Source organism: Syngnathoides biaculeatus, chromosome 5, assembly GCF_019802595.1.
Source record: "Syngnathoides biaculeatus isolate LvHL_M chromosome 5, ASM1980259v1, whole genome shotgun sequence".
Lineage (NCBI taxonomy): Eukaryota > Metazoa > Chordata > Actinopteri > Syngnathiformes > Syngnathidae > Syngnathoides > Syngnathoides biaculeatus.
The window spans coordinates 23,144,194-23,171,323 of NC_084644.1; the positions used below are offsets into that span (position 1 = coordinate 23,144,194).

General features: G+C 43.4%; 1 protein-coding gene across 7 annotated transcripts in view; it reads right to left on the bottom strand.

Annotated features, from left to right (window-relative positions):
- The window catches only part of znf407 (zinc finger protein 407), a 232,131-nt gene extending 211,069 nt beyond the window's left edge, over window positions 1–21,062 (bottom strand). For 6 of the 7 annotated variants that reach the window (XM_061819993.1, XM_061819991.1, XM_061819989.1 and 3 more), the window contains exons 1-3: window positions 20,254–20,660; window positions 18,896–19,566; window positions 16,276–18,390 (exon numbers count right to left, since the gene is read on the bottom strand). In XM_061819993.1, coding sequence (XP_061675977.1) covers window positions 16,276–18,390; window positions 18,896–19,463 — 2,683 coding nt within the window. In that variant the 5' untranslated portion in view covers window positions 19,464–19,566; window positions 20,254–20,660. Of the gene's footprint in view, window positions 1–16,275; window positions 18,391–18,895; window positions 19,567–20,253; window positions 20,661–20,928 lie in introns of those variants that run through there. The other variant, XM_061819990.1, reaches the window with a different exon arrangement.
- Between the last annotated feature and the right edge of the window lie 6,068 nt (window positions 21,063–27,130).

The following is a 27,130-nucleotide window of genomic DNA, read 5'->3' on the forward strand; positions in this document are numbered from 1 at the left end:
TCCAGACACGAGGGAAATTAAAGGCTTTGAATACGTCTGCATTGATTATTTTAAATTATTAGCCCACCTCTCTTTGGACCTCCAATGCTTTTAGCCTCAGCTTTAACACATTTACAGAGACTTATTGACTATAATTACAACTGAGTCTTGGTAATGGACACATCAATTATGAGTCGCACATGTCTCTGACCATGCAACCGTTGCTCAGGGAATCCCAATCTACAGTCCATTAGCGTTTCTCTAGCTGGTCTGAAGCCTAATCAGTCTTTACCGTCACCTCTGCTGAAACAGCTTTTACCTGGCTATAGAAGACAATGGCTTTAACACTAAGACTCTGTGCCAAAAGTAGGTTGAATCGCCCACTTTATTCTTAGGTTCATTCAATTTACTGGCTATCCAAATTCTTTAAAATGTTGCTGAACAATATTATGCAGCATGTCTTCTTTTTCTTTCGGCTTGTCCCGTTAGGGGTCGCCATCTAAGCCTATCTCGTGCAGCCCCCTCTCTAACACGCACTGTCCTCATGTCCTCCCTCACGACATCCACCCACCTTTTCTTTGGTGTTCCACTCGCTCTTTTGCCTGGCAGCTCCATCCTCAGCACCCTTCTCCCGATTTACTTAGTCTTTCGCCTCTGGACAAGTCCAAATCATCAAAGTCTGCTCTCTCTAACCTTGTCTCCAAAACATCCAACTTTGGCTGTCCCTCTAATAACCTCATTTCTAATCCTATCCAACCTGTTCACATCAAGTGAGAACCTCAACATCTTCATTTCAGCGACCTCCAGTTCTGCTTCCTGTTGTTTCTTCAGAGCCACCATGTCTAATCCGTACATTATGGCCGGCCTCACCATTGTTTTATAAACTTTGACTTTCATCCTAGCGGAGACTCTTCTGTCACATAGAACACCAGACACCTTCTGCCAACTGTTCCATCCCGCTTGTACCCGTTTCTTCACTTCCTTACCACACTCACCATTGTTCTGTATTGTTGACCCCAAGGATTTAAAGTCATCCACATTCGCTATCTCTTCTCCCAGGAACTTCACTCTTCCTCCTCCACGACTCCCACCATGAAAATCCTCTCGAGGGATGTGTTTTTGAGAAGAAGCAGGAAGTGACGTAAAGGACAGAAGACAGAATTAGTTTTATCTCCAGGAAGGTAGCTCGTTGTTCCTTCGTCTTACCCAAAATGCTGGCTCGTTGCATTGCTGGACATTGCTTGAACACTCGGGAGAATGGATTTACCCTTCATAAATTTGCAAGAGACCCGGTACGTCGTGAAAAATGGATTGCACGGGTGCAGAGGACGAGAGCTCCGTGGGTTCCAAATGACAGGTAGGTGCGTATACAGATACTAAAAAAAAAATAATAGTTTGGGGCGGACCACGTCATCGGTCCTTCATAACGTAACAAAAGATCCGCGTACAAAATGTGTCGATGTGCCTGTCGGACGACGTTGGGCTGCTGCGTCGCTTCGCCAATGAAGGCTGCGCTTCGGGCTCGCGGACGGCGGCGGCTCTGAAGAACGCAGCAGACAATGCCTCACTCAACCATGCGCGACAACAATGAAGTAAAGCGCCCCGGCTCGACGGTGTTGTTCATCGTGTACTCCGACGGCTATGAACAACCCCCAAATCAGCACGGCTTGGCTCCATTATATGCCACCACAGCACCGAAAATGAGCCACACCGGCTGAGGTGCCGCATTAACCGGTCACGGCTTCGGCGAAGGCTGCAAGTCAGGCTTGCGGATGGCAGCGGCTCTGAAGAACACAGCCGACAATGCCTCACTCAGCCGCGTGCAACGACAACGCGTACTGGGCGGCTATGAACAACCCCTTAAAGCAGCACAGCTTGGCTCCGTAATAACCCACCTCAGCGCCGAAAATGAGCCACGCCGGCCGGCTGCGATGATCAAGTGGATCGGACGGGGAGGCGGTTTGGCCGTGATCGCATATCATCTGAATATGGCTCGAAACAATGGTGTAATATTGCAGCGGTAACTTCAATCGGTTGAGTGGTGTTCTCCTTTTCGAAAAGACCTTCTGTGTCAGAAGGGGCGTGTTCGTCTCCCATAGTAGGGTGCACCGCGTGTTTTCACTAGTGAATGTCCGGGTGACGTAACAGACAGAGGATACAGCAAATATGGAGACCACTTGGATGTTGTAGAATGACACTTCTGCAACTTTGCGCATGGATGACGCGCTCTCCGCTCACATTTATTTTTTCGTATAGACATTGAAGTGAATAATGTTATATGTATTTTTCATTACAATATCTATTTTAGAATGTTTATCCGGATGACACTTGACCTTTAAGTAAACTTAATGTGAGGTCAGGAAAATAAAATACATTTCTCGAACTTTGCCACTCACATTTACAAGGCTCAATACTGTGATTTACACTTCATTGATTAAAGATCACATCTCATCTGTATGTGTTGTCCAAGTTTTTTTTAAAGAAGTTTTTTAAAAATAAATAAAAGGTACATTGAGTGTGAAATAGTTAAACCCTCAGAAGATTTTTGGTCCAAAATTTAGGTTTAGGTTGAAGGTTTTCTATGAGTCCATAAATCATCAACTACACAGAAACAAGGTTTCAGTACACCAGCATTTTTATGGCCCAATCTACACTATCTTGCCATGGCACTTTCATCTCATTTTATGGCCCTATCCAGCCTGCTGTGCCCTAGCACTGACAATTCATCCCATCTGTATAATTGTCAAGTTTTTACATACATTAAACAATTCATCAGTTTCAGGATAAGGGCAGCTTTTGATCATGCATTTTAATGAGGAGAATTGCTGTCACCTGCTGTGTCCGTGTCAAAACTACAAAGAAATATTCAATTTACTGAACAATTAACAGTTTGCTCAAATTAAAATTGATCTGACACATCCACATTTGTGCAGACAATTCCAGACAAATAACGACAACACATGAAAACTGTTGTTTTTGTTCATGTAAACACAAGAAGCGCATTGTTGCCTTCATGTTAATATGACCTTTCCAACATGGCCATCATGAATACATGACAATCAGTGGGGCTGGCTTATCTAGTGTTAATACTGATGCCAATGTAGCCCAATGGAAGATGTTGAGTGAGCTCATGTGACATTCTTGTGCTGTTTATTGATGAAAAAGTCAAATGATGTGTGCAAACGGCCCTCCAATGTGTAAGACGAAGTCATATCGTAAAAGATGAGAAACAATAACTGATAACTCGAAGTAGTGAGTAACATTTAGATAATGGTCTACTTATTTTCCTTTCGGCTTGTCCCGTTATGGGTCGTCGCAGAGCGTAACCTTATCTGCTGCATCTTCCTCTGCCACACCCACATACCACATGTCTTCCCTCACAATGTCCATCAACGTTATCTTTGGTCTTCCTCTTGCTTTCTTTCGTGGAAGATCCATCCTCAACACTTTTCTACCAATATACTCAATCTCTCGCCTCTGGACATGTCCAAACCATCGAAGGCACCTCTCTCGAAAATTGGCTCCAAAACATCTAACTTTGGCTGTCCCTCGAATGAGCTCATTTCCAATACTATCCAACCTGCTTATTAGTCAAGAGAACCTCAACATCTTCCTTCCTGCCACCTCCAACTCTGCTTCCTTTTGACAGTGCAACTGAGTAATCCGTACATCATAGCTGGCCTCACCACTGTTTTATAAACTTTGTCCTTCATCCGAGCAGAGACTCTTCTGTCACATAACACACCAGACACCTTCCGCCAACTGCTCCAACGGTATGGACCCATTTCTTCACTTCCTTACCACACTCATCATTGCTCTGGATTGTTGAGGCCAAGTATTTGAAGTTGTCCACCCTCGCTATCTCTTCTCCCTGGAGCCTCACTCTTCCCGCTCATTCACGCGCATACATTCTGTTTCATTGGGCTAATCTTCATTTCTCTCTTTTCCAGTGCATGCCCCCATCTTTCTAATTGTTCTTCCACCTGCTTCCTGCTTTCACTGCAGATCGCAATGTCATCACTGAACATCTTTGATCTTTGGGGATTCCAGTCTAACCTCATCTGTCAGCCTATCCATTATCACAGCAAACAGGAAGGGGCTCACAGCTGATCCCTGATGCAGTCCCACCTCCAAGTTTATTTTTTCTGTCACAACTACAGCAAACCCCACCAATGTTCTGCTGCCCTCATACATGTCCTGTACTATTCTAACATATTTATCTGCTACACCAGACCTACGCATGCAGTACCACAGTTCCTTTTGTGTTACTCTGTCATAGGCTTTCTCTAGATCCACAAAAACACAATGTTGCTCCTTCAGACCTGCTCTGTACTTTAGCATCCTCATGGTAAGTAATTCATCTGTGGTCCTCTTTCTAGGCATGAAACCATATTGTTGCTTGCAGATACTTACTTTTGTCCTGAGTTTAATCTGTTTAGCACACTACTGGCACGAGTCAACACATTTCCATCCATTATCCAAGGCACTGATCCTCACAAGGGTCACGAGAGACATGGAGCCTATCCTAGCTAGCTTCAGGCAAAAGGCAGACTATACCATGAACTTGTCACCAGTCAGTCGCATGGCAGATATTTACACCATCACTGACCGGGAATCAATCCCACGCTCATTGTACCAAAGTCAAAATCAGAACCTACGTAAGTCCCGATCGAGTACGACAATCACTACTTTAGTGTCCTCAAACATCCTTCCTTCAGTCTTGGTGTCTCGGTGCACGTCGAAGGCTTTTAGGACTGCTAGTCCGGTTTAGCTTAGCTCACCGCCGAACAGAGACAAGTTTGTGCAGTCAGATCATCGAAAAATATCCCTCAACACAGATCAAGTGTGACAATCATTCACACGTAGCTATATTATGCAAGCGAAGAACTGCTAATTCATTTATATGAGACATGAATTGAAAATCAAATATCGTGCAAACATATCTGTTCCGGTTGATGGATTCAGTTGATCATGCTGTCTTCCACAAAGTTTTATCCATCAAAGACATTTTTTGTACTCAGTCTTCTGTTCCGGTTGGTTTTAGATGGATTCAGTTGATGATGCAGTCTTCCACAAAGTTTGATCCATCAAAGACATTTTTCGTACTGGGTCTTCTGTTTTGGAAAGGGTACGAATTGAACTCCACCAACTAGCCTTTCAGGATACCTGTCGTCCCTATTATAAAGTCCGTGACCACACCTCTTAACCATATCTATTGTTAAAGAACCCAAATACGCGATAAAACGCTACCAAAAGCTATACTGGACCATACAACGTTGTCTGAGAAAACTGCGGGTCCCAAAAAGGGGCGTGGTTTATGCAGATCTCTGGCCTCTGATTGGTCAGCGACGCGGATGACGCAATTTCTATAGAGGGGTCAATTACCCGGATGAACAGTGAATTGCGCAATTGTAATTTTATTTTAGGAGAGGTTGTTTCGTTCTTTCAAGAATCCTACAAACTAGAATTCCTCAAATAAAATAAGATTTTAAGTGTACTTTTGAGAAAAAGAATAAAATAAAAAAATAAAGCGCTTTTGCTAAATTAAGGTTCGATTACTTTTGTTTGTGTGGTATCGACTACTTTTGAGAAAATAAAGAGGTTCGACCACTTTTGACAAAAGACGATTTAAATCAAAATGCAGGGAGAGTTTGATAGGGAAAGTGAATGGTTCGATTTGCGGCAAATACCAAACCATTCTGAACAAGTGGTGCCAAGTGAACAAGTGAGCAATGCACGTGAGGTGTGTGTTGGAGGATTGCCTGAAAAGGAATGACAGAATGAGAAAGAACAGTTGAAAGAATGGATGAGGAAATGTTGTGAGAATGAATGGTTTCCTCCAATGTCTTCAACTGCGTGTTTGGTGACATTAATCAGGGAAACGGAAAAAGCTTGTGCTAAACGAGCGGCAGCTCTCAAATTGGAAGTACAAAAAACTAACAGGTTGTCTCCAAAAGGTAGAAAGGTGAGAGAGAATGCTGAGAAAGTTGTGAAAATGAAAGCGAGAGCAAGGATGATTGCGATGGGATGTGCGTTAAAGTTGTCCCATTTGGCTGTCAAGGAAGAGAGTGTTGGTCTGGTACCTTCAACTCGCAAAGTGCCCTCCGCACCGCCTCCTTACTTGGAGGAGAAACATCTTTTGGCATTGTCTCCAAATGACCCATGTGTACCACCTTACCATGAAGCCAGGAAATATCAGGCTCCAGTGTTGAATGTAACTGCCGGTCAACTTGAAGTACATGTAGATGATCAAACATCTCTCACTCACTCACAACAAACATCAAACATGAATACGGTTGCAGTAAGTCTGGCTGCTGGAGTGACCTCCGCTATTAAACAATTTGAAGGAAAATTGGACAAAGTTGTAGATTTGAGAGCCGACCCATTTACACCTTTAAATCGGCTACGAATCTACAAGGCAGAATTAGGTACACACCAAGAGGTTCCACAAAATATTAGAGATCGACTTGAGAGAATCACCACTGAACATGAAGACAGAGCGAACGCTGAAGTGGAGGAGCAGAAACGTGCCCTCCGCCCAGAACAAGAAGCAGCCCCACTGAAGAGAGAACAGGAATTCGCTGTCTACGCTAGTAGAGGCCCTTCAAGTGGGGAAGTGGAAACCAGGTTGTACATTGATCAGTTACAGAACCAAGTAACAGAATTAAAGTGTCATGTCCAGAATCTTTCAGGTTCCCACCACGACTCTGTTCTGGATCAAACCGGGGGTCCTGAAGACCCCGAGAAATCTTCCGAAGGTCCAGCTTCTCCTCATCGGCCTGTGACTCGTTCCCAAATCTTACAGGCTCCCATGTTGGCCTATGTTGATCCGGCAACGAGTAACTCTACTATGTTTTACAAACCTTTCTCTCCCACTGATGTGAGGGTGGTGATGCAGAAACTTCCACCTATGCGATCTGGTGGAGTCAATTGGCTTCAAGCAGTGCAGAGAACGGTTACAAGACAAATGTTAACAGCAGGTGATATCCGTGTCCTGACACAATCATGTCCACTTTCACAGTTGAATACTCTGATGCAAAATTCATGTTTTTCTTCTCTCCCCGATCATCAGGCTCTTACACGAGGAAATTATTTGACCTTGTCTACAGGACTGGACGCTTTGTTTCCACTTCCCGAGTGTGTTATCTCAGATATGGTGTTTGCTCCCAAAGCAGAATGAGGAGGCCACGGCTTTTTTTGACCGTGCCCTCACTGATTATTCTCTGAAAACAGGACACACTCCTACGGCCTCTGCCTTGCATTCGCAAGTGTTCCGAGCAGCTATTTTGAAGGGCGTTCCCAAGTCTGTGGCGCAGGCCATGCAGGCCAATCCAGACCTTCCTGGGGCTGAGGTTGACCGGTGGTTGTCACATCTTAAACATCATTTGAGGAGATATGCTAAAGAGAAAGAATCTAAGGTAGACAAACACAAAAGTACAGACAACACAACTTGCTATGTTGCAGTTGCAATATCTGAAAAATCAGGAAGAAGCCACTCATGCTGTGATCTCATCTCCCTCTGTCGGTTTCGAGTGCATGATGTATCAAGCAGGTTCATTCATAGGTCGAGGTGCGCACTCTGGTGGCCGTGACATGTGCTTCAATTGTGGACGGCCTGGTCATTGGGCTCGCGCTTGCAGACAGCAACCTCAAGTGTCCGGATGGAGGGGAAGAGGCAGAGGCCAACAACCTGCACATGGCTACAATCGACGAGGTTACAACCAATCCCGAGAGAGACCAGTGCCAAACCAGCAGTATGAACCGCCCTCTGGTGGACAGTTTCCGCAATGATGGTGCCCTGAATTCACATGTTTAGGCCTGCACGAGCGTTTGATGATCCTGACGGTAGGAGGATTAACTTTATAATTTATGGTCGACACAGGAGCTTGGCATTCTACTATCATAGCCCTGCCACCTGATACCTCTCTTACTAGGAAAACCATCTCACTTGTTGGATTCAAGGGTGAAGAAACTGCCCTGCAATTGACCACTCCAGTGACTGTTGAATGTTTTTCAGACTTTTTTGCATTCTTTTGTGTTTGCACCTAACTGTCCAGTCAATCTTTTGGGCAGAGTTCTCCTCATCGCCACGTGCCCTCTCATCAAATGCAGCCCTGATGGACTTATCCTGGAGTTTCCGGATGGTAACACATACTGCTGCTCTGCCGCCTCTGCCTCTGGTGCCACCTCCCAGTTTCCGCTTGTTGAACAACGGCCTGTGGCATGCGCCACTGCCGACATCTATTGGGCAAGAGTGGATATTGACTCCAGTGGTTGGCTCGAGGCTGAGCACTTTTGGACTCTCTGGTCACCTTGGGTTTGTAATCTCAGATCTTATGATATGGTAACTGATTGTATGCATTGCACTCTGTACTATGACAGATCAGGAGAAGAGATCTATAGCGAGGCATTTCAGGACATTGATAACAACATGTGGGAATTGAACATGGGTGATTTGTTTGTGGGCAAACCAGGTGTTGCCTTTTCTGTGTTTTTGACTCCTGAACAACTCGAATGGTATAAGATGGCGGATCCTCCGGATCCTTCTATGCCTCGTCACCCACATGTCTCCTTGATGGTTTTGCCTCAGCACACAGCGAAGGATCTTGGTCCGTTTGTCCTGACATGCACACAGGCCACAGATTGGCAAAATTCATGTCACTCTCAATTGCTCTCTTCCTCATCCCTTGATGCTTATTGGATTCAGTGTAACACATTTTTGCCAACTTCTGTTTTGGAGCACCAGCTTCTGGATAGGCACCATGGACATGAAACAACAGAAAGTGACTTTGCTGGTCAACTTCTGGATTCCCTTCCTGCGTTGCTGTGGTCTACGAATCCCACTGATGTTGGTCTCTGCAATGTCTCACCTGTTGCGTTTCTGATGAAACCAGGACGAATATATGTTCCCCAATACTCTGTAAAAGAGGCTGGGATGGTTGGCATTTCGGACACAATTGACGGCCTGCTCATGTGAAATTCCTGAATCTGATTATAACACACCAATTTTACCCGTTGAAAAGAAAGACACTGGAAAGTTTCGCATGGTCCATGACCGGCGAGCAATTAATGCGGCTGTTTTAACTCCCATTTTGCCAGTCCCGAACCCTCACTCGACACTGTCCCAAATTACACCAGCCCACACTCATTTCACTTGCATGGACTTGGTTAATGCTTTCTTTTGCATTCCTCTCCATCCTTCAATGAGGCAATTTTTTGCTTTCACTTTGAATGGTGTTTGTTACTCCTACAATCGCCTGCCTCAAGGTGTTGTCCTTTCCCCCGGACTCTTCAACAACTGTCTTTGTCAGTTGCTGTCTCCGCTTGAATTGCCTAATGGAGTTCTCCTGGTACAGTATGTGGATGACCTCTTGCTGGCAGCTCCATCTGAAACTTCTTGTCTTGAAGCCACCAGGTCTTTGCTCTCTCATTTGGCCTCTGTTGGCCTGAAGTGTTCCAAGTCCAAACTTCAGATTGCCCAACCACAGGTTTCCTTTCTCGGACGACTGATCTCACGCCACGGCACAGGAATGTCTCCATCTCACAAATACGACATCCTTCATCACCCAAAACCAATGAATGTCAAAACCATGCTGGCCTTTCTTGGTCTTCGCAACTACTCCATACATCATGTTCCAGACTTTGCTGAACTTACTTACCCGCTTCGACAGATGGTAAATGACCAGGATATGCGGAACCTTTCTAATATTCTTTGTTGGACCACGGAAGCAGATACTTCCTTCATTTCCTTGAAACAGCATCTTTCCGCTGCTGCGGCTCTTGCGATTCCTGATTACAACTGCATGTTTTATCTAGACGCATCTGAAAAGGTCAGCAGTTTGTCTGTTGCCCTTTATCAGAAGGGGGAAGGAGGAAGTCGACAAGTCTCTCTGTATGCATCCACTCCATTGGAAAAATACGAGCAAAGACATCCAATATGTGCTGCTTTCGCATCCGCTCTAGCCAGAGTGATTCAGAAAACATCTCACATTGTTCTCCGTCACCCACTGACTATGCGAACATCAGACAGTACAGTCCAGTACGTCACAAGTCAAGCTTTTACCATGACCGCAGCAAGACAGAGGAAAATTGAGGCAATTTAAACACAACCACATATTCTCTTTATTCATGAAGGAGTAAACATGGCTGAAGGTCTGCTCGAAGGAGAACCACATTGATGTGTACGAAGAACTAAGGAAGAGATTCACTTCGGAGTGAACTCTATGAGACACCGCTTGAGAACCCGGACTTCATTCTTTTCACAGATGGATGTTGCTTCAAGGGCAACGATGGCCTACAATCTGGATTTGCAGTAACCCAACCCACAGAAACAGGTTTTGAAGAAGTCCAAGCTGGAAGAATTTTTGGCTCACGGTCAGCACAAAGAGCAGAAATTTTGGCATTGACAGCAGCTCTCAGGTTAGCAGTAAACCACTCAGTAAACATTTACACAGATTCAGCGTATGCACACATGACAGTTCATGTTGCATTAAAAGATTGGCAGCGAAACAATTTCCAAACTGCAACCGGTACACCCATTAAACATCAGGACGACATTCTCAAATTGCGAGATGCTTTACTGCTCCCAACAGCGGTAAAGGTCACTCTCGAACTAATGATTTTGTATCAGTGGGTAACGAATCAGCAGATCAAGCAGCAAAACAGGCTGCAGGGTACCGACCAACACTCCAACTAATTGTAAGTGAGTCTGAATGTGAAAATCAACAGGAGGTGACAGTAGAAACAGTTTAGGTGTGGCAGGAAAAGGCAAGTCCAGAAGAAAAGAGTGTGTGGAAGTCGAAAAGGGGTGTCAAAGATGAGGATGGCATATGGGGAAAAGAAGGTAAATGCATTCCATCTCAGACACAATTGAAAAATCTAATTTTTGAAGCCCATGGAACATGCCATGTAGGTGTGGATGAAACAGTGAGATGACTCCACCCCTGGTGGCATCAGTTTATGAGACAAATTGTTAAAGGTGAACTGCAGGACTGCAGCGTTTGCAGTAGGTATAACAGTATCCCTGGTAAGGTGATTTCAATTTTACTGACATGATTAAAACAGTGTCAGGTTACCGGTATACGCTATTTATAGTAGATCCTTTTCAGGATGGCCAGAAGCATATCCCTGCAAATCTGAAACAGCGAGCGTAGTGGTAAAACATTTGCTCAATCATTACATTCCAACGCACAGGTTCCCTAGGAAAATTAGATCAAACAATGGAACTCATTTCAAAAACAAACATCTCCAGGCTGTAGAAAAAACGTTAGGTTTGAAACATATTTTTGGTTCTGTGTATCATCCACAATCGCAAGGTCAGGTTGAGCGCATGAACAGTAACATTAAGGAAAAGATAGCTAAGGCTTTAGCTTCATCCACACTCAATTGGTTGCAAGCTCTTCCATTGGCATTGATGAACATTCGGATGTCATTAAATTCTTCTAAAGGGTGGACTCCATTCGAGTGTCATACTAACAGACCGTTTTCTGCACCCACAGCTCCACTGGCTGTGGGTGACATTCCAGGCCCACCTGGGCTCAGTCAACTAACCATTAATTCTCCCATTTAACAGAAAGACTACCAGACGGTCCCCTCGAAATGAACATTTGCGAAACTGTGTGGTTAAAAGTGATTAAACGACAATGGTCTGAACTTAGGTGGACAGGTCCCTTTCAGGTTACTGAGCGGACAGCCACAGCAGTACGTCTTGAAGGAAAGGGGGACACGTGGTTCCACATCTTGTCTAAACGACTCGCCAGGTCCGCCTCAGGCTCAGCAATCCCTCCACCTGACGACAACCGGAAAACCACGTCTCCAGTGCCGGCTGACACCCTTTGATGCCATCATTCTACAGGGGTTGATTTCATGGTACACGGGCACAATAATCCCGGTGAATCAACCTGGGACCAGGTAGTCTAACCCCAAGGTCCTGAAGAAGCCGACTGCGCCCCAGCTCAACTCATCCCAGAGGAAAAGGTACCCTCTCCGTGATGTTCAACATGAGTCCCTCTTCGACACAGACATTGGAAGGGATGGCCATAGTCTGGGTCGTAGCCATCCTGGTGCGGCCAGGGGACATTGCAGAAGCAACCTCAGGATGTCCCATCCCAATTTGCACGCAGCATATTACAGGGGGGTTCTATGTAATGTCCACCACCACTGTGACCAGCAAAGGAAAATGCCTCATGGTTCCGGGAAATGTTCGAGTTACGTTCGAATTCAATGCATGCAAATTTTACCCTTGTTCTTGGGCTCCTAATTATCAGTATTACCTGTCTTCTGTATATTGGTCGTACTATACCACTGTAGCGTACTCTGGGTCTGATTGGCAGATATCCTGTGTCTATCATCCCCACCCTATCGAATGTGTGCAGATACCTGAGCGCCTCAGTTTAGTACAAGTAGGCCCCCTTGGTGCAGGACATGCTCATTTTAGTTTATCAGTGGATCTTCGCTCACTGAACATCTCTTCTCTCTTGACAACTGCGACTCCGCACGCCAGCCCACGTCATATCCCCACTGCCTCAGGTTGTATAGATTTCTTGCTAACCCCATATGCTTCAAATGTGGACTTTACCCCTGTTCGTGTTTGTCAGAGATTCCTACAGCTTGCTCAAGAGCATAGACCAGGGCAGTTGGTTGAAGGCCAAGGAGCAGGAGTCCGTGCTTAGTTCACTCAAAAAATGTCTGTTGCAGACGCCCTGGGGGAAGCGTCAGGGGTGAGAACGATTGGTAGCAATTCATGGATGGAGAGACGAGCGGCAGCCAGTGCTGTGTACTCTGCAGCCGACTGCTTAGTGTGTATGTTAGCACGTCCCGTTATGCTCCTGATATCCCCCCCTTAGATGCGCCACCTCACGGGTCGTGTATTCTTCCAGTCATGTCTCAAGACATTCCACCAGAACCGTGTAAAGCGTGGGATACAATTCATCCCTTGTCTCCGGCAACTGCCCCTGTGCCAGTTTTCCATGCCGGTAAAGTGTCCCTGAGCTCTACTTGCTTTTTTTAAGAATTCCTCCACTCTCCCACATGAAGCGAAAGTTGGAATGATTCCCCAACAACACTGCTGGATTGTTCAGGTGACCAACAGGTCTGATGGATCAGAAGCCTTGACTCGTGGACGGGCGGACGTGTGGTGGTACTGTGGTGGAGTCACCCTATTCAATGTTCTCCCTTTTCATTGGACAGGCCGATGCGCTCTGGTGTCTGCTATTTATCCAACCTTTGTCCCTCCACTAGATGCTTGTACTAGTCTCCTCGAAGTAACGAACCAGGCTGGTACAACAAGTCACCACCGTTCTATATATGACCAGAAGCACCCATTCTTTAACTCCCCGGTTTATATAGACGCTATAGGTGTACCCCACGGTGTTCCGAATGAATATAAACTTACTAATCAGAAAGCTGCAGGATTTGAAAGCCTTCCCTGCTTTCTGCCATTTTTCCCATCACCCCCAATAAGAATGTTGACCGCATTAATTATTTACATTACAACCAACAGCGTCTGGCAAATTACACCAGGGACGGCTTCGAGGCTGTCCATGAACAATTGGCTGCCACCTCTTTGATAACACTCCAGACCAACATGGCGGTGGACAGGGTCCTCGCAGAGAAGGGAGGTGTTTGTTCCATGTTCGGAGATCAATGTTGTACAGTTATTCCAAATAACACAGCCCCCGATGGCTCCCTGACCATCACTTTGCAGAAATTGCAGTCTTTGTCGAGTGAGATGAAATCCCACTCAGGGATAGACACCTCTTTATGGGATAATGCTCTTAGTGTCTTCGGCAAGTACAAAGCCTTGGTAACTTCGGTTCTTATCTTGGGTGCTGTTTTTTCAGCTCTCTTGACTTTGTGTGGTTGTTGTTGTATTTCTTGTGTTTGATCCTTGTGTCAGCGATTGATTACTGCCGCCATTGAGAAAAAGGACATTTATGTTCCTCTACCATATATGATGGCTGAAATGCTTCCTCCTCCAGGCTCGTCCGTTGTCCCACACGCTCCACATGATGACGCGGCTGGAACTTTTCTTTAATTCTCTTTATTTCGGACTCTTTTGAGTCCGAAAGGGGGATTGAAGTGTATTATCGATGTGTATCTTTTTATTGATGTGTATCTCTTTATTGATGCGCATCTTTTGCTCACACATGCCAAATCATCAGTCAACCTTACTGGAGAGACCAGGGGATAGGAATGTGCCAGTTATTACCAGCTTAGTCAGTATGATGAAGGTAGTTTGTGATGCTCTTATTTTATGATGCGGTTCTCTTTGTGATTTTCTTTATTTGTGATGATGCTCTTTATTTTCCTTTTATACGTTTGTGATGCAGACCATGATGAATAGTAGGGAATGCTGTAAGTCCTCTGTATCTTTGCACTTCTGATCTGCAACAGCAATTGTCTGTCACTCATTTGTCCCCAGAATATTCTGTAAGTAAAAGCGTCGAAGAAACTTCATCATCTCCAGCCTGTATTTGGATAACCAACATTCTCACTACCCGAAATTAAACGAACACGCGGGGAGGAAAAAAGCGTCCTCCAACAAGACACACCAAGTACTCTCCTGCCTGTCTCTCTAATCACCTTGGCTGTAGTAGTCCAGTCTTCCAGGAGCTCCTGCTGTCCACTTAGAGCCTTTCGCACCTCTTTTTTCTGAAAGGCCGCTCAACATTCTTCCTTTTTCAGCCTCTACCACATGGTTCTCTGAGACAGAGTCATCCTACAGGCCACCATCCTATACTGTCGAGCTCCACTCTCCCCTACCACTACCTTACAGTTAATGACCTCCTTCAGATTTCATCGTCTGCCCAAAATGTAACCCAACTGCATGATTCTACCTCCACTCTTGTAAGCCACCCTATGTTCCTGCCTCTTCTGGAAAAAAAGTATTCACTACTGCCATTTCCATCCTTTTTGCAAAATTCACCACTCTCTCTCCCCTAAAGTTCCTTTCCAAGATTTCATATTTACCCATCACTTCTTCATCGCCCCGGTTTCCTTCACGAACATGTCCATGACAATCTGCACCAGTCACAACTCTCTCCCTTTCTGGGATGCTCAGAACTACTTAACCTAGTTCCTTCCGGAATTTCTCATTCAACTCTAGGTCACATCCTACCTTTAGAGCATAGCCACTAATCACATTATACATAAGAACCTCACTCTTACTCTTTTCACCTTCAAGATATTCTTACTGAGCAATTTCCTTAAAATAACCCCTACTTCATTTCTGTTCCCATCTACTCTATGGTAAAACAATTTAAACCTGTCCCTAAACGTATAGCATTACGACCTTGCCACCTGTTCTCTTGGATAAACAATATATCAACCTCTCTCCGAATCATCATGTCAACAAACTCCTGGGCTTTTTCTGTCATATTCTCAACATTCAAAGTCCCTTTCTTCGATCCACAGTAGCTGAATTTCCACCGACGCTCTGCAGGTTAACAGTGCCAGGGGCGTATGTTGTTAACCCGGGCCACGACCGATCCAGTATGGGTTTCTTTAGATGAACGCTCATATTTGTTTGGCAGAGTTTTAAGATGGATGCCCTTCCTGACGCGACCCTCTGGATTCATCCGGGGTTGGGACCGGCCTACAGATTGCACTGGCTCGTGCCCATATAGTAACGAAGTAAATATACTGTTACATTTTAACAGCAGAAGTGGTAGAAGGGTTTTTTTCTGGTGTCAACAACTTCAATTCCCAATTAAACCAGTTTCAAGTGCACAGCTGGAACCTCAAGCCTACGCGCTCGCATATTTTTCCACCGCGGACTAATATTCACAATTACGTCTGCGTGGATGGTGGAGGTGTGAAATTGTTCTACCTCCCATTGCTAAAAAAAAATGTTAAACAGCCTATGACGTCAGCAACAGCGAACACACCCCGTCCCTGGAAAAAAAAAAACATCGGATCTCTCCGAGTAACATAAATGGCCTATTTTGAATTTTAAAAAGGCACATTTGGCGGAAAGGTGACAGATTTGCATGCATGGTAATTACCACTAAAGGTCCTTAAAAGAAAATTATTAATGGCTTAATCCTGCATTTACATTAGGTTTAAGGGGATCACAGCAGTCTTGTTTACTCAAAACATGCAGGGAAATATTTTCACAAGGTGCATGAGGTTTTTGGGAGATTTTTGAGAGATGTTTTGTTCCTATTTGAGTCTACAGTTAATGTATTTTTTAAAATAATTATGGCAGTGTGATTTTTTTTTAACATTAGTCAGTTCAATTTCTATATCCACTGTGCATAAGAGATAGCAAGATAGAGATAAAAGAAGCATACATACCAGTGTGTGTGCGAATGTGTGCCAGGAAGGCCATGGAGTTGCTGCTCTTGCACACCTTGCCACAGTACTTGCACTTGTTACCTTGATGCTCCTCCCGCTCACGATTAATCTGTTCTGTGTCCTCAATCACATACTTGTTTACTTGTTTCAGCAGTTCATCATGTTTTTCTTTGATGTGAATGAAGAGCTCTTGCTCAGTTTCAAAGCGATCTGTGCATTTTGTGCACTTGAAGCACGCTCTGCCGTCATCACGTTCATCAAGACTGTTCTGCTCATTTCGGAGGTGTGAAGAGCTGGCCAGGTGTTGATGCAGGTTGCTCTCGGTGTAGAATGACTTGCCACAAACCATACAGTGGAATTGCTTATCTTTTGTTGGGTGCTTCATTGACATGTGGACATTGAGGCCGCTTAGGCCATCTGCCAAAAAGCCACAGTCAGCGCAGCGAATTCGTGTGCTTTTCACTTTGGTTTCAGTGCTCACTTCTTTGTGTTCAAGCTTTTTCACATAATGGGATAAGACCCCAGACGGGACTGGTACTTCCCCTGTCAAGCCTTTAACAACATCACCTTTGACTGCAAAGCCCTCCAGCGCTGCTTGCTCTTGCTTAGGTAGCGCCTTTACGGACACAATGCAGGTATCAAAAGGTCGGACAGTAGACATTCTTGGAACTGAATCTGAACTTTTTTCTGCACTTGTCCCTTCCATGCATTTTCCATATTTTTCTTGCATTTCTTGCTGTGAAGACTGTACCACTTCAAGTTCTGTTTGGGGCATATTCACAGTTTGCCCAACTGTAAAGTTGGTCAAATCACCAGAAGAAGATGCAATGCTCTCTGCTTTCTTCCTTTTTGCTTTGTCAGATATCATCCCCACAGCATCAACTGTTTCAACAGGAACAGAAGGTGCTCCTGTGTGCTGATTTTTTCCTTTTTGGCTTTCTTCTGAACTTAGCTTAGGGTCATCTGAAAGGCTTAAAGGTTCGGACTCAAGATGAACCGTTGCACCGCTAAGATCAATAATATCACTGAGTCCTGCCGGGGACTGCAAAGATTTTTGCCCACCATTCCCTTGTAGTGCCTGGTATTTCAGGCTTTTCTGCTTGTGTCTCTCTGTGCTGGCATGTCTAGACATTTCTCCGCTTGTTACAGCATAGTATCTGCATGCCAAACAGACATATTCAAAGTCTCTTGTATGCTTTCGTTTCACATGAAGATCGAGGGAGGGAACTGAGTGAGCTATAAAATTGCAGTGACTGCAAGCAAAAGAGTCATATTCACCTTCTACTGGGCCTGTGTATGACAGTGTTTGGTCTTCTTCACTGTGTTTTTTGAAACCTTGTGATTCCTGCTCTATGTCTCTAGTAAAAGAAGCTTCTATTGGTTCCTGGGTTTGTGCATCTGTGGGTTCCTGGGTAAAAGAGCCTGCAAGATTTTTGACAGGGCTGCTATTTTCACACTGTTCCACACGTTTCCTGTGTTTTTTAGTGATACAGTGGCGATCTATATCTCCTTTGGTAACGCAGCTATAACAGCACAGAGTACACCTGTATACATACTCTTTGCTGTGTTTACGGCGGACGTGGACACCGAGGTTGGTGGCATTAGATACCACCAAGCCACAATAACCACATTTGGTTGAAGATGCTTGTTTTGGTCGCACTCTTTTAGGTTTTGGAGGCTCTGCTTCCAAGTCTTCCTCATCCTCTACAACTTTAGTAGCCTCCATTGCCTCTTTAATTTCCTGAGCCACACCAGCCATGCCATCTTCACCCCCATCTCCTTTGGCTACCCTCTCAATATAGGAGCACTGCGAAGCACTAGTCTGCCCGCTCATATGTTGCTTGTGAGTGTCGGAGCAAAGGTGTTTGTCCATCCATTCAGATGTAGCAGAAAAAAAGTTACACAATTTGCAGCGGTACCAATCCAGACCTGGGTGCTTGGCACGAGCATGGCTCTCTAGCAACGAAAGTGTGAAAACCTTGAAATCGCAGTTTGCACAGTTCAACTTCAATCTGCTCCCTGTACGTTTTGGTTCCACTTGTGCTGGGGTTATTCTGAAAGGACTTTCAGTGGTCCCAGCGTCCTCTTCTTCATCCATGTACTCGTCCACATCAACTGAAAGATATTTCAAAAGACAAAGTTGCTTCAGGTAATTCAATTCTACATCCATTCATCCATCCATTTTCTGAGCAGTTTATCCTCACAAGGGTCGTGGGAGTGCTGGAGCCTATCCCAGCTGTCATCGGGCAGGAGGCAGGGTACACCCTGAACTGGTTGCCAGCCAATTGCAAGGCACATGGTGACAGAAAACAACTGCACTCACAATCATACCTATCGGCAATTTAGAGCCTCCAATTAATGTATGTTTGTGGGATGTGGGAGGAAACCGGAGTGCCCGGAGAAAAGCGGCATACGCACGGGGAGAGCTTTTGAACCCCAGTCCTCAGAACAGTGAGGTCAATGCGCTACAGCTGTCCCACCGTGCCGCTCAATTCTACACGTATATTAATAATGATGAACACTGGTGACCTCTCATCCTCCCCAATCTTGGTGGTATTCCGTATGTATTCACCAGAAATGAAATTTTTTGGAAGGTATATTCTATCAAGAAAATACTCACCAGTGCGTGGGCTGTCTTTACTGTGGTATCGCTGTATATGTACATCGAGAGGAGATTTGTCCCGAAACTCAAGGCCACAGAAGTTACATGAGTAGATGATCTTAGGTTTGGGGGTTCGTTTGCTCACTCTTCTCTCTTGACTGGATATGACCTGCTCTTGTTTTGCCTGGTTGTCTAATATTGCAACATTGTTACCGTCATCATCGGGAACAGCAGATCTTGGATCATTTGGCCCTGGATTTGGCACAGCAGGGCTATGTGTCTCCATGTCAATCTCTTTCTGAACTTCCCGTGTGCTATCATCAGAAATTGTTTCCCTGTCCTCAGGATGTTGTGCAGCTTTATTTGTGCTCTTTTTATGTTTCCTTGCAAAGTGAATCTTCAGTGATCTTGGGCATTTTGCTGAGAAGTCACAAATTGAGCAACGAGTATTCACATCTTTAGTCAGAGTGTCTGCCTGCACCTGTTGAGTGGTTCCTCCATCCTCTTTTTCAGGTGTCATAATTCTATTGGGTGACTTGTCTTGTACATCAGCCATGTGCACAACTGGGCATGCTCTTTTTGGCATTCTGTCCAAAGGAGCCTGCTGTTCGAAAGTCGTTTCTTATGTATGTATTATCTTGCTTCATTGACATACATTTAAAAACTTGCGTTGATGATGGATGAATAACCTACACAAAATGAGACACAGCACATAACTTTCATTGGGATCTTGTATTGCCTTAATTCACAAGTCAGACAAAATAAATGTAGGTAAGCCACATCAGTAAATGCATTGGTCAAATTGCCAGTGACAAAAACTACAAAGACGTGCAAATGTCGCCATCTACTGTTTTCAGAAGCACATACTTTGAAATAAATAATGACATAGATAGATAGATAGATAGATAGATAGATAGATAGATAGATAGAGATAGATAGATAGATAGATAGATAGATAGATAGATAGATAGATAGATAGATAGATAGATGAGACTCATTTATAGCGTAAATGTTTTTTTCTGTACACTAATTTTATGTTTCAGGCAAATGTGCATGGTATCCATTGAAGGGTCTTCAGCATGGTCATCATGGCTATCTGGCACGTTGAGGGCAATTAAAAACTATTTTATAAGGCCCAGGATATATCTGGGAGGAGCTGAATAGCCTCACACATCTCAAACCGCTACGTATAATTATTGAATTGCTATCTGTACATGCATCACTCCATGGACAATATTTAGATGACAACAATGTTTTTGTCAGTGTTTTTTTTTTTTTTTTTTTGGGGGGGGCGAAGAAATTTAAAGTCAATTTTGGCAGGAGACACGTAGAATTTTTATCTAGTCCAGCCATTCGTAACAGTGAAACCTAAATACCTTTTTAAAATGTGCGAAAGATTCCTTTGCAGCGGTTACAAACTTTGAATGAAGGGGAGAGGGCGCTAACACATAAACCACTGACGCACAGCCCAAGAATTTGGGACGGTCCATGAATAATGGCCAACGGGCATTTAGTTGGATATTTTCTGATTAAAAAGTGTACTGTACTGTGAATTCCCAGGAGTTGTGCTATCTTACAGACGAGTATTCGTTTCTAATCGCTGAATTGATCACACGAAGTCCGCTATTAAAAGTACCACGAGTCATACGGTATAAAAATTGCAACCAACACTGCTTTGAAACCTGTAGTGAAGTAAATAATGTCTTGTTTGAGAAACTAAATATACAATTAAAATTGTGGCTGTGGTGGAGCATTGGAGAGCTAACAAATTACAACATGGCTCCTCAACAGTTGTGGAAAGATTAACCAATAGAGTTCCTACGTTGGCCATATACGCCAATCACAGCGAAGCGAAAGGTGGGTCTTAATCAACTATACAGAAAACGACGGCAGCACAGAGGCCCAAAAAGGAGGCTAGCATCGAGCGCCTGAAACAGTATACAAATACTGCGTATATAGTAATTAGTAACCACATGCCGGAATCTCGACCACCTCGCAATGTAGGACAGGTCCAATACGATTACAGGACACGTTCAGGAACACAAACTCACCTTTCAATATCCAAATATCGCCACTGTCCGCGCTTTTTGTTGCTAGACACAAATGGCGTCCCGTAGCATGATCGTGAGACGTCACACGAAGGCGTAACTTCTACCCGCCTTTTCTCGACCTCAGCTGTTTCAGCCAATGCTGCTTTCAAGTGTCGTGGGAGAAACAATCGTCACAAAGTGTCATTTCCATGAAACCCACTGAAGGTCACAGGGTGTGATGTAATTTCTTATCGTCGAGCAAACAACATGTAGGTGTAATCGTTCATGAACAGAACTTAATGAATCGTGTTCTGTTTAAATTTAAAATACCAAAACATGTACACCTCACTCTTAAAAGTTGGACCGTTATATGGAAATCGGCATCGTGTAAATATTAGCTGTAATTTTAAACAAACCTGAATCTCAATTCAAAGAGATCTCTTTGAATTTTTTCGAAAATTACCAAGAAATATACAATCACGTATTTTTTATCATTATAATTGTGAAAGTGACAAAACTAGATATATGGTTTTCCAATGGATACACTGTTAAGAATACTGACGTTGTCAGTGGTATGTTTAAAAGGGTGGCAGCACCATTAATTGGATTAAAGCTTGGACATTAATTGATTAGGTTGTTTGACAGGTCAGAAGGCAATTAATAAAAAAAAGGCTGCAATGAATACAAAGTTTACTTTATATTGTTTTATTGCATTGATTGATAGAAGTAGAATTTTCCTAATATTGGTCAGAATGGTTCGGTCTCTTACAGAATTCAGCAAATAATGTAATGCAACATAAACAAATATATTAGAATTGCTACAGTCGACTCAATATACCAAAATACAATTCCTGACTGTGCAACATAATCAGAACGGGACTGCAATTCATGTTTGTTAAAAAAAAAAAAAAAGTACAACTGTTTTTTCAACAGTGAGAGCGATGGACTTGGTATTCCGCACAAAGAAAGCCATGTTAGCTGATGTTTTTCCACCAGAGGGCAATATCTACACATTTGGGTGACATTTGACCACAAACGAATGGATGAGCTGAAGCCCAGACCAGCAGACTTTGCCAATGGGAGAGGCACAGTGCAAATTACAAACAATGCATCCATCCACCGATCCGTCCATCCATTTTCTTGGCCGCTTATTTTCTCAAGGGTCACGGGAGTGCTGGAGCCAATCCCAGTTGTCACCAAGCAGGAAGCAGGGTACACCCTGAACTGGTTGCCAGCCAATCACAGGGCACATTGGGACAGAGAACAGTCACACACACAATGACACATGGGGGTAATTTAGAGCCTCCAAACCTATCCATGTTGTGGGGATGTGGGAGGAAACCGAAGTGCCCGCAGAAAACCCACGCAGGCGTGGGGACAACATGCAAACTTCACACAGGCATGGCCGGGATTAGAACCCCAGGACTCTGAACTGTGAGGCCCATGCTCTACAGCTGCTCCACTGTTGCACTGCAACAATTTATCGTTTTCAATTAACCTATTCACCTGTTTTCAGTTGTTAAAAGAAGCCAGAGTGTTATAATTTACATATAACTAAACCATGATAACACCATGTACCATGATAAACTATAAGTCTATAACTGTAGGAAGTAATTTCATTTTTATGACCAAATTACAATATTAAAACAATATTTCCTTTTAAAACGGTTAGGCTTAGGTGATAGATATCGCTGCTACTTATTTGTAAAGGTACAAATTCTACATGTCTGGTGGAACATGTAGAAATACAGCAGCATATTGGAAAATAAACATGGGTCGCAAATTTCTTGGTTTCTACAGTGGTAGGAAGGACATTTATTGATTTATTAAAAAATGTAAAATGACAGTTGCCAAATTTGCAATCAGTTAAAACCCAGTCATTGGAATTCCAAACAGATGAAATATTGGAGAATACTCCCCGATTCACTATCAATAAACCAACTGAATGTAATGCAGTACAAAAAATATAAAATGACAAATGTTTTGCATGGAAATGTGTTTTATTGTGGTAGCCATGTTGAAAAGGCAAGCTACCTAATGGATCTCTTAAATGTTTGGGTTTAGGGTACACTTCAAGAGAGAAGAGTATATATGTTTAGAAATGTAATCCTCAGTTACATTTAGAACAGTTTTGTGAGAGATTGTCCGTAAGTAAATCTGAAGGTTTACATGAAGTTGTTTAACCTTTTAATTTCATTTGCCATTCTGTATTCTGAAATTATCCTAGTGTATTCCACTCACTCTTGTCCTTGTAAACTCAGCTATGGTTTCCTTATTCTATCCCGCTATTATCCCATCTGTAGTAAATACCAAACTGTAAAGCAAATGGATTACAGATGCAGGATCACTCCCTTTCAGTAGTTCCCTTAGTCCCTTTCACTTGAGTTACACCCCCCACCCCCTAACAAGTCAGGGTCAAATCACGGCTCAGTTTCAGCCACGTCTAACTAAAGTGTCATTCTGGGACCTGAAATTTAAATAAATATAGTATGTCAAGGTAAAAAGACAAAGAAGAAGAGTTGCCTACTTCCTCTATAAAAAAGTTGGAAATAAAATATAAAAGTAATGAAAAGATTTGAAAGTATTGCTTTGGGTTGTAAAGTGGCTGGGAGTATCCGAATTGAAGCAATATGTTGATGGACACAAGGGAGAATCGCCATACTTTTTTGGAATCAAACACAGCAGCACACTACCCAGCTGTGGAATCATCTTATAAAAGGGTCACTCTCTGTCTCAACCCCGCCTGCCACCCCTCTCAATCCTTCATCACCCTCATCCCTTCCGTTGTATCCAATGATAAAAGCATTACCTCACACCACATTAGGCGGAGCCAGAGGTGTTACCTGTGGGGTTTACAAGTGTATTTGCAAATACGAGGGTGAATAATAGAGAAGAAAATCCTCTTTGAACAGTCCTACTGAAAATTGACATTTTTAGAGCAATGGGTGGAGCGCGCCAGACTTAATGATTTCCTCTTTTATTTCTTGTATCCAAATTACTTCACAAGCAAAACAAACCTTAACAGTCATATTATAATGTGGACAAATTGTTTGCAGGTTTGGCATGTGGATATGAAGCAAAACTGGGGGAAAAAAAAAATCAGGAGACAAGGTTTTTCACTGATAAATCATAATCACAGGTGTTTTATCTCTTCATTATGTTATTTTCATTTTAGGCTTTTAATGATTAATGATTTTTTTTCTAGAGTGGAATCATTATATGACATACTGGACATCTCGAGGAAATGCACAAGTTTTAATTTATTTAGTTTTTTTTTCTTTTTTCAAATCCATAGAAGCTCAAAGTTACCCAGTTATTTAAATAAATAGTGATTGAAGGTCCAGAATATATTTCAAGTTGTGTCTTTACATGTCATGATTGACTGTACATGGTAGTTTCTTTGTATGTATAAAAATTATTAAATCACTTATTGGGTTGACGGATCCAAAGAACAATGGGAAAGTCCAGGGAACTCAGGAAGTGTCTGACAACGATAGATATAGATTTACACAAATCTATTGGATCCATTTGTAAAATACTGAAGATTTCAAGATACTTGGTTCAAAGAAATGTTCATAAGCATAAGTTATCTGAATGTGTCTCCGCTTTGTCAGCTCTGAGATTAACACTTTCAACCTCAACTGAAATTTGCTGCTACCCAAGCCAAATATGAACGAATGTTTTATAGTCAGACAATACAAAGACTGACCTACTTTTCCACAATGACAAGAAATATGTTTGGAGATGTCGGGTGGTGCTTGAAAACCTATGATCACTGGACAAACTGTAAATGATGGTGGTGATAGAATGATGACTGGGGCTGCCTGCCAGTGGATCTGGTGTACTGCACAAAGAGTTTGGATTTAGGAAGCTTTAGCAACCCAAGCTAAATAGAGGGAGAAAACCGTTGTTTGCTCTTGCAGGCGATGGTGTTGTACACTCATCAAATGATGCTGCTGGTCATCTAAACATCGTCGAGGTTGTGGTTTACGAAAGTGGCTGTGTATAACATTAGTCAAACAGCTGTAAATTTAATATCAGAGACTCCTCAGGCCCACCCAAAGTGAAAAGTGAAATGGATTGAGTGTGTATTTCATCTCTTGCTTGCTTTTCATTATGCTCTCCTCACAAGTTTGACATAATCTTGCAGTATGATACTCTGAGTTTTTTAGCCCGATGCTTTGTTTTTTGTTTTTACACGCCACTATTCTGTTCCTCTACACTAAATGTAATTATTACCTTATGGATGATTTTAAACCTTAAAGAAAATGGATGGATGGATGAATAATAGCAGTAAATAAGTCAGCAGTGGCGAGCGGTCATAATAATCAATAAATGTAGTGGATGCCCAAGCCCTTCAATAAAATAATTGAAAATTATTATCTGTCAGTGTTCTCTATTAGGAGTGAGGCCCCATAGCTTAGTGGTTAGAGCACTGGTTTGGTAAACCAGGGGTTGTGGGTTCATATCCCACTGGGGCCTCCCCTCCCTGAGAAGGGTTGCGTCAGGAAGGGCATCCGGCGTAAAAATTGTACCAAACATATACATGCGTTCATCTGAGATGATACGCTGTGGCGACCCCGAAAGGGACAAGCCGAAAGGAAAACAACAAAGTGTTCTCTATGAGGTGGCTTGGTAGCACAGCTGGAAAGCATTGGCCTTACAGTTCTGAGGACTGGGGTTCAAATCCCCGCCCTGCCAGTGTGGAGTTGGCATGTTCTCCCCGTGCCTGCGTGGTTTTTCTGCAGGCACTCCGGTTTCCTCCCACATCCCCAGAACATGCATTTGTTGGAGGCTTTAAATTACCCCCTGGTGTCATTGTGGGCGCGACTGTTGTCTGTCTCCATGTGCCCTGGAATTGGCTGGCAACCAGTTCAGGGTGTACCTTGCCTCCTAGCTGATGACAGCTGGGATAGGCTCCAGTACTCCTGCGACAATTGTGAGGATAAGCGGCTCAGAAACCGCTGTGTCATATTTGAAGTCTTTCTTGTGGAGAACTTGAAAGGCCCAGAAAATGGTACTTTGGAGATACCAACAGCATTACCTATGCTCTAGCATGGTCTGACAGGGAGAGCTGTTCATAATGGCAGACTATACTTTATGTATATACTGTGTAACGAATATGCGGGACTGAACCCTGGTCTTCAGAACTGTGAGGCCAACGCTTTCCAGCTACACCACTGTGCCACCTGGGTGGATATAGTATTGTGTCAGTAATTTCACATATAAATTGTGCTGAAGTACAAGTCACGTCCCCAGCTCAACTCTGGAAAAAAAACTGTGACTTATCGTCCTAAAAATATGGTATTGTAGATTGTAGTAGTAATGACTGCGTGTATGCTTTCAACTCATAGATTTAGGAGGGCTCCAATGCTGTGTAGCAGTGTTGTTTGTGTGTGTGTGTGTGTGTGTGTGTGTGTGTGTGTGCGTGCGTGTGTGTGTGTATGTAAGACCACTGTAGGTGTGTTTCAATAAAATGTCTGAGCCTGCTGGGAGGCAAAGGTCTGAATAAGGTCTCTTCTGATGTCAGAGTGACAGCTGTTGGAGTGACAGCTGAGAAGCCCAAGCCTCTGAAAACCTCAGTTACATATGTATACTGTACCAGCAGAAGCAAATGCCTGATGTGCACTTCCAGTCGTTTTGTAACTAGGAAGTCCCCTTGCTCTTTGTGAAACATCTGGAGCACAGAATCTCTGAATCCCTTGTTCCCCTGGCAACACTAAATCAGCCAGCCCACTGCCTGTCTTCAGTGTAGAGTGTGTTTGTGTATGCGCGTGTTTGTTTATTCTTTGCAATTGTATGAACAATTTATCAGGGAAATTAGTGCAAGGGTTATGTGAGGTAGTCTCCAAGAGATAATTTAAACTTTAAACTTTGTTGATCTACAATCTCCAGTTAGTCACGGAGCTTCTGATTTGAATGAAAAACATTATATTACAGCTTGTCAGTGCAATTAAATTATTTTAAAGGTATCTACTTTGGAATGAGTTCCAATGAACCTGGGAGCAGTAGTCAGGCAAATATAGCATATCTGAAATTGAGAAGACGGAATAAATCTTGTGGTCAATCCTGTCGCCTGGCCCTATCACGTCTTAACCTCTTGGTCTCTTATTTCTCTCTACCACCCTCAGAGACAGTGTTAAATAATTGTTCTCCCTGTATCCATATTTTTGTCTTATTTGAAATGTAAACAATCCTTAACATAGCCCTAAATCAAGACTAC